General features: G+C 51.8%; 1 protein-coding gene across 1 annotated transcript; it reads right to left on the minus strand.

Annotated features, from left to right (window-relative positions):
* Positions 1-1380: 1380 nt before the first annotated feature.
* ASF1B (anti-silencing function 1B histone chaperone) lies at positions 1381-6413 on the minus strand. The gene is made up of 3 exons (XM_026450334.1): positions 6232-6413; positions 3411-3587; positions 1381-2547 (listed from the first exon to the last, which is right to left on the minus strand). Exons 1-3 carry the CDS (start codon positions 6244-6246, stop codon positions 2341-2343), a joined length of 399 nt encoding a protein of 132 aa, XP_026306119.1. The 5' UTR covers positions 6247-6413; the 3' UTR covers positions 1381-2340.
* Between the last annotated feature and the right edge of the window lie 1584 nt (positions 6414-7997).

Genomic DNA, 7997 nt, shown 5'->3' on the forward strand with positions numbered 1-7997 from the left:
GGCGGGCGGCCGCGCAGCGCTCCGAGGCTCAGGAGGCGGCCCCGGCGGGCGCCCGGCCGGCCCCGCGCGCGCCGCAGTCCCCCGCCCCCGCTCAGTGCGGCAGCGGCTGTCGGCCAGCCGGGGTTGGCGCCGCGGCCTGCCCGGCGCAGCCGCTGACCACCTGCCAGCGGGGGAGGGGCGCGACCGGCGCGCGGGTCAGAGGTCGCCCGGCCGCCGCCGGCGTCATTCATAAGGCCTGGCGCTGGGCAGCCGTGGCCAGGCCTGCTTGGGGGCCAGGCCGCGGGGCCTCCTGGGTTTTCCCAGCCGCAGTCAGGAGGACGCCGGGCCCGGCGCAAGGGGTGGCTGGGAAGGGGCGTTCAGTGTCCACCCCTTTGCTGGGACCTAGCCCTGGGCTCCTGCCAGTAGTAAGAGCTGGCACCCACTTAACGCTCCTTCGCACCACACTACCATCGCGTAGGTGCTACCATCATCACTCCCATTGCACAGATGAGGAATCTGGGGTACAGCCAGGCAGATTCCCTGCTCCCATTCCCCGTCTGTATTTCCTGTCGGCAATGCAAAGGGAACCTGCCCCTTCCTTCGGGATCCTCTTTCGGTACACACTTAGCCGAGGACAGTCGGGGTTTCCCAACTGCGACATTACTGACGGTGGGGCTGGATCATTCTCTGCTGGGGGCTGTCTTGCGCACCACTGGGTGTTGAGCAACATCCCCCGCCTGTACCCACTGGATGCCAGTAGCCCCTCCTTTTTCTTCCTGCTGGCTGTGGCAACCGCCGTCTCCTGACTGGTGAATGTGCTCTGCGGGGCCGAACTGCTCCTGATTGAGAAGCACTTAAGAGAGGGGCAGGGGAAGGGAGAAGTCAGGTCACCCCGACACGGAAGGGCTAGCTGGGCTCAACTACAAGCCAATCTGCTGCTTACACTTGAACAGCCTACGCCCTCTCCAGCTGCTGTCTGCACCCATGTTCCCAGGTCAACCGTGGTTCCAGGGAGGGAGTCAGAGCCTTTCTGTGAATTATGCGGAAATGGCTGACCACTCGGCCTCTGGATGGTTACATGGCTAAGGTTTAGTAAAATTTAATAAAAGCATTGCTGTTTGTGTGTTGGGATCACAATGTTAATTTCTTCCTGTGGGTCAAGGGCAGTCTGAAAAATCACTGATTATAATCTATCTGCAGGACAGCTGGTTTGCTTAAATTTTGACAAAGAAAAACCCCTTCTGGAACCTCAGTCTGGAATACTGTAGAACCAATTAAGACTGGAGTAGGAAGCTGGGAAGAAGACATGGGACAGCCCACCCACTGGACAGGTCAAGAGGCCAATTCTGGGGGAGAGTGGACAAAGTTGCTTCAGTCCACACGAGACAAAAGCACAAACAATCATTCTAAACGAAGTGCTTTTAATTTTCAGACCAACCAAACATTTTTAATATAAAAACATTTTAATAATATACAAACAGCAATCACAACAGCATCCACATGGCAGCAAGGGGACCAGGACACAGAGACGGGGAGCGGGCTGGGGAGGGACGGTTTCCAGGGTCCCAGTTGCTTCCTTGGCTTGAAATCACCCTGGTCCTAGCAGAGGGAAGATTAAGGCTGCCAGAGGCAGAGGGTCCCTGACCCCGACCCAGAGACAGACTGTGCAGGCAGGCCCTCTGATACCATCTTCCAACCAGAAAACGCCAGATCCATTTAGGAGATAACAGGAAGGTGGCTGTGATTGACAGGAAAGGCAACATGGTTCCTCAGCATCCTGCTGATCACACCTCTGGGAGCAGAGTTTTCCAGGGGCTGCTGGATTGAAGAGGACCTAAGAATCTTCCTGGGAGCAGGACAGAAATGGGATCTAAGTCGACCTACTAACTAAGATTCCTGCCTGTGACACCAGAAAGCTGGAGTGGATCTGCTCAGATGTACAGGAAAAGAAAGGAATGACAGACAGAGCCTTTGGCTCAGCAGGACCAGAGCTTTGACAGGCACTGACCAAGAAAGCCTTTAGGTGGGCCAGGGAGGTCTGTCGGAAAGCTTTGGGTCAGTGGTACTCAGAGGTGCACAGTGGCACAATGGCCTTAGGTAGAATTTATGAAGACGAAAAGAACACAAGTCAGAAAGAATTTAGAACTGAAGTACCTGCTTCTTATAGGCCTGTACAGGAAAAGCGAGATCATCCTTCTGGCCAGGACTAGGGGAGTCCCGAGGCCTGTTCTTTCCTAGGGGCTGAGTTTGACAGACCTGGATGCAGCTGATGGCCCCCAAAGTCCTCTAGATGGGCCCTGCAGGACTCGCTGGGAGGTCTGGTTGCCCCTCCTGGTGTGCTGGGACACTGGGTTACTGCAGTTAGATGCAGTCCATGGAGTTCTCAGGGAGGAGGCCAGGGATGCAGCCAGGGAGGCCCAGGCCCTTGTTAGGAGTGCAGTTGAGTGGGAGGCTGCAGCCCAGGGAGGGGTCCTGGGTCTCTATGGCCTCCAGCCTGTCCGTGTTGTTGTCCCAGTTGATGTGGAAGCGGGTCACCCGGGGGTTCGAGGCCAAGATGTTCCGCTGGAGCTGGGGCAGAAAGAGGAATGTCAACCCTTGTTGACATGCCCTCTCCTTGCTCCCATAGAGCCAGGATACCCCCAATCACCCATCTGAAGCCCAGCAAGAGCAACCTACATATGGAACTCCAGAAAATACCTGTGCACCATGATTTAGGGCTAGGACCTATCTTTTTGTTTTTTGAGACAGAGTTTCGCTTTTTTTGCCCAGGTTGGAGTGCAATGGTGTGATCGCGTCTCACTGCAACCTCCACCTTCCAGGTTCAAGCGATTCTCCTGCCTCAGCCTCCTGTGTAGCTGGAACTACAGGTGCATGGCACTATGTCTGGCTCATTTTTGTATTTTTAGTAGAGACGGGCTTTCACCGTGTTGGCCACGCTGGTCTCGAACTCCTGACCTCAGGTGATCCGACAGCCTCGGTCTCCTAAAGTGCTGGGATTACAAAGTGTGAGACGCTGCACCTGGCCCAGGACCTGTCTTTTTTTTTTAAGGTACAGCCTCTGTTAGCCAGGCTGGAATGCAGTGGCATGATCTGAGCTCACTGCAGCCTCAAACTCCTGGGCTCAAGCGATCCTCCCACCTCAGCATCCAGAGTAGAGTATTCCACCCATGTCTGGCTCATTTTTTGGGGTGGGGAGGGGGTAGGGACAGGGTCTCGTTATGTTGCCCAGGCAGGCCTATCTAATCTTAATTCTCTAAGACACGCCTTTGAGAAACAAAGGCCTTTTTCTCCTATTCTAACCCAGTACTGTAAGAACTGAACATTACATGAAAACCTTAAGAAGTAACCTTGACTCCCAATTTGAATGGCTGAACTCCCCCCAAGTATAAAGAACGGCCTTGTGGGAAGCAAGAAGTGGAAAAAGGCCCCACCTGGGAGAAATCTGGCTTCATGGGTGGGTTCTCACGCAGCTCGGGGTTGAGGTACTCGTTGTTGACATAGTAGCCCACTCGGATGAACTCCTGTCCGTGGTAGGTACAGGTGATGAGGACTACGGTCACACCCACGGCATCAGTCTCTGGGATGAGGGATGGGTTGGGGGCATCAGCCTAGGGGAGACACATCATAGGCCTTAGCAGTGCCACAGCCATGCCTCTATGTCATTAGTAGAAACATTCCCAAGCAACATTTACTGAGCAAAAAGTATGCTCTCTGCCCTCAGTTTTCTTTTTTTTAACCTCTGCCTCTCGGGTTCAAGCAATTCTGCCTCAGTGTCCCAGGTAGCTGGGACTACAGACGCACACCACCACACCCGGCTGACTTTTTTTTTTACATGGAGTTTTGCTCTGTTGCCCAGGCTGAAGTGCAATGGTGGGATCTTGGCTCACTGCAACCTCCACCTCACAGGTTCAAGCGATTCTGCTGCCTCAGCCTCCCAAGTAGTTGGGATTACAGGCACCTACCACCACACCCGGCTAATTTTTGTAGTTTTAGTAGAGTCGGGGTTTCGCCATATTGGTCAGGCTGGTTTTGAACTCCTGACCTCAGGTGATCCACCCATCTTGGACTCCCAAAGTGTTGGGATTACAGGCATGAGCCACCGCCCCCAGCCTTTTTTTTTTTGTTACGGAGTCTTGCTCTCTCTCCCAGTCTGGAGTGCAGTGGCGTGATCTCAGCTCACTGCAAGCTCCGCCTCCAGGGGTTACGCCATTCTCCTGCCTCAGCCTCCCAAGTAGCTGGGACTACAGGCACCCACCACCACACCCGGCTAATTTTTTGTAGTTTTTAGTACAGACGGTGTTTCACTGTGTTAGCCAGGATGGTCTCGATCTCCTGACTTCATGATCCGCCCACCTCGGCCTCCCCAAGTGCTGGGATTACAGGCGTAAGCCACCGTGCCCAGCCTACACCCAGCTAATTGCTTTTATTTTTTGTAGAGATGGGGGTCTCGCTATGTGGCCAGGCTGGTCTGGAACTCCTGGCCTTAAACAATCCTCCTGCCTCTGCCTCCCAAAGTGCTGGAAGCCACCACACCCGGCCAGAATCTACATTTGACAACTCAGGCAGGGTGCTGCATGAGAGCCACTTAGGAGTTACAGTCTATCTTCATTCATTATTCATGGGTTCCATATGTGCAAGTTCACCTACCTGCTACATTTATTTGTAACCCCAAGATGAATACCTGCAGTGCTTTCAGGGTCACTTGCAGACATACACAGAACAAGGAAAAGCTGGAGTTACCTACCACGCCTGTTCCCACCTGAGGTCAAACAAGGCAACACTCTGTCTTCTGGTCTCAGCTCTTACTGTGAATGAGCGTCCTTTCCTCAGCCTACTTAGTGCTACCTTTTTTCCATGTTTTGTGCTTTTTGTTGGTGAGTTTGCTGTCTATGATGGCACCCAAAGGTAGTGCTGAAGTGCAGTGTAGGGTGCAAGAAAGGCCTTATGGAAAAAATGCATATTAAAGAAGCTTCATTCAGGATAGTTATAGTGCTGTTGGCTATGAATTCAACATAAATGAACCACAGTATATATTAAATAAGGTGTCTTTTTTTTTGAGATGTCTCTCGCTGTATCACCCAGGCTGGAGTGCACTGGTGTGATCTCAGCTCATTGCAATCTCCACCTCCCGGGTTCAAGCGATTCTCCCACCACAGCCTGCTGAGTAGCTGGGGTTACAGGTGAGCGCCACCACACCTGGCTAATTTCTGTATTTTTAGTATAGATAGGGTTTCATCATGTTGGCCAGGCTGGTCTCGAACCCCTGACCTCAGGTGATCCACCCACCTCAGCCTCTCAAAGTGCTGGGATTATAGGTGTGTGCCACCATACCCGGCCTGGTGTCTTTCAACAGCAACACACATACAAGTTTACGTATTGACTGGTTGTTGACAAAAACGTGACTTCCAACAATCTAACCCTGTATTTACCCTGAGGCAATGGTTCAGTACTCACTAAATCAGTGTTCGTGGCAACTTTATAGACCATAAGTCTTGTGAATAACGAGAACTGACTGTAAATCAGTGGCAGCTTTGACACAGAGGTAGGGGAAGGGAGGGCCTGAGAGCCTCTGAGAGGTCAGATAGTTCCTGACAGTAGAACTGGGATTTGAACCTGAACTTTTAAATTTTTTTTTAATTGATTGATTGAGACAGGGTCTCAACTCTTTTTTTTTTTTTTTTTTTTTTTTGAGACAGAGTCTTGCTGTATTACCCAGGCTGGAGTGCAACGGTGTGGTCTTGGCTCATTGTAGCTTCCACCTCCCAGGCTCAAGTGATCCTCCCATTTCAGCCTCCCAAGTAGCTGAGACTACAGGCGTGCACCACTATGCTCTGCTGATTTTTAAATTTTTTGTAGAGCTGGGGTCTCACTATATTGCCCAGGCTGGTCTCAAACTCCTGGCCTCAAGCAGTCCTGCCACCTTGGCCTCCCAAAGTGCTGAGATTATAGGTGTGAGCCACTGTGCCCGGCCTGTTTTTTAATACTTGTTTTTTCCTTTTTTTAGAGACAGGGTCTCACTGTGTTGTCTAGGCTGGAGTGCAGTGGTTCAATCATAGTTCACTGCAGGCTCAGACTCCTGGGCTCAAGCAATCCTCTCACCTCAGCCCCTGGAGTATCTGGGTCTATAGGCGTGAGCCCCTGTGCCCAGCTGAACTTGAACTTTTGATTCCTGAAGGACTCTGTGGGATTTCAGGTAAAAGAGGATGTTTCTAGGAGTCAAGAGCTAAAGGCCTAAGGCCTCATCTTTCTTACCTGAAAGACAAACATGTGTCTCCCTGCTGGTACAGGGCCCACCAGCACCGAGTCTAGGATCTGATCAAACTCCTCACTCTCAGCCGAGCCAACGTAAATGATCTTCCACTCCAGGTCTGCAAAGACATAGGAGGGTTAATGAAATGAAATAGCTCAACAGCAACAAGGCAGGGAAAAGCTCTTGTATTCATTTTTCTTTTTCTTTTTTGAGATGGAGTCTCATTCTGTCATCCAGGCTACAGTACAGTGATGCGATCTCGACTCACTGCAACCTCCGCCTCCCAGGTTCAAGTGATTCTCGTACCTCGGCCTCCCGAGTGGCTGGGATTATAGGTGCCCGCTTCCACGCCTATTTTTTTTTTTTTTTTCTTTTTTGAGATGGAGTTTCACTCTTGTCACCCAGGCTGGAGTGTTAACGGTGTGGTCTCGGCTCACTGCAATCTCTGCCTCCCAGGTTCAAGCGATTCTCCTGTCTCAGCCTCCAAAGTAGCTGTGATTACAGGTGCCTGCCACCATGCCTAGCTAATTTTTGTATTTTTAGTGAGAGACGGGGTTTCACCATGTTGGTCAGGCTGGTTTAGAACCTGATCTCAGGTCATCCACCTGCCTCGGCCTCCCAAAATGCTGGGATGATAGATGTGAGACACTGTACCCGGCTTTTTTTGTATTTTTAGTAGAGATGGGGTTTCACCATGTTGGCCAAGCTGGTATCCAACTCCTGACTTCAAGTGATCTGCCTGCCTTAGCCTTCCAAAGTGGTGGGATTACAGGTTTGAGCCACTGCGCCCAGCCACATCTTGTATTTTATTTTTATTATTTTTCAAGACAGTCTCCCTCTGTTGCCCAGGCTGAAGTGCAGTGGTATGTTCATGGCTCACTGCAGCCTCAACCTCCTGGGCTCAAGTGATCCTCCTGCCTCGGACTCCCACCATGTTGGGATTACAGGTGTGGGCTGCTATGCCCAGCCCTGTGGTAATTTTAAACAGATCCTTAATATATTAGAAGATTCTTATTCCATCCATCAGACACTTAGTGCCAGGCAGCGCAGTCCTGAATGCTGAGGTGGGCACGAAGCTCTATCTCCATTAGGGAATTCTGTTTTGTAAGCCTAGCTATGACAGATGACCTTGACTGTACCTCTGGGGAAACCTGGGCCTCTCAAGGCCTGAGCGTGAACTGTATGGCAGAGGCTGAATTAAGAGCCACATGACACAGACGTGCTGAGAAAGGAATGGCAGGGGGTTGGGTCATTTCAGGGCCCTGCTCACTGGGTGCTGGGATAGGAAGCAGCATCCTCTTTCACACACAGGGACTGGTGCCACTCAACGAAGTGGATCCCTCGACAACTGGGGCAGGGCAGCAGATTCCAATCCAGCAGGAGAGCCAGCTCGCAGGAGGGGGAAGGTGAGGCTGCTCAGGGAGCCAGCCACCCTGGTCTTCCAGATCTGGCACCAAATCATGCCTACTTAGAGACATTTGGGCAACTCAGTCAACAAATGCAGCATCCTAGGGTGATCCTCCAAACACTTTTTTTTTTTTTTGAGACGGAGTTTCGCTCTTGTTGCCCAGGCTGGAGTGCAGTGGCACGATCTCGGCTCACTGCAACCTCTGCCTCCCACATTCAAGTGATTCTCCTGCCTCAGCCTCCCGAGTAGCTGGGATTACAGGCGCCAGCCACCACAGCTGGCTAATTTTTTGTGTTTTTAGTAGAGAAGGGGTTTCACCATGTTGGCCACGTTGGTCTCGAACTCCTGACCTCAGGTGAT

The sequence above is a fragment of the Piliocolobus tephrosceles genome, unplaced genomic scaffold (genome assembly GCF_002776525.5).
Source record: "Piliocolobus tephrosceles isolate RC106 unplaced genomic scaffold, ASM277652v3 unscaffolded_17846, whole genome shotgun sequence".
NCBI classification, from domain to species: Eukaryota; Metazoa; Chordata; class Mammalia; order Primates; family Cercopithecidae; genus Piliocolobus; species Piliocolobus tephrosceles.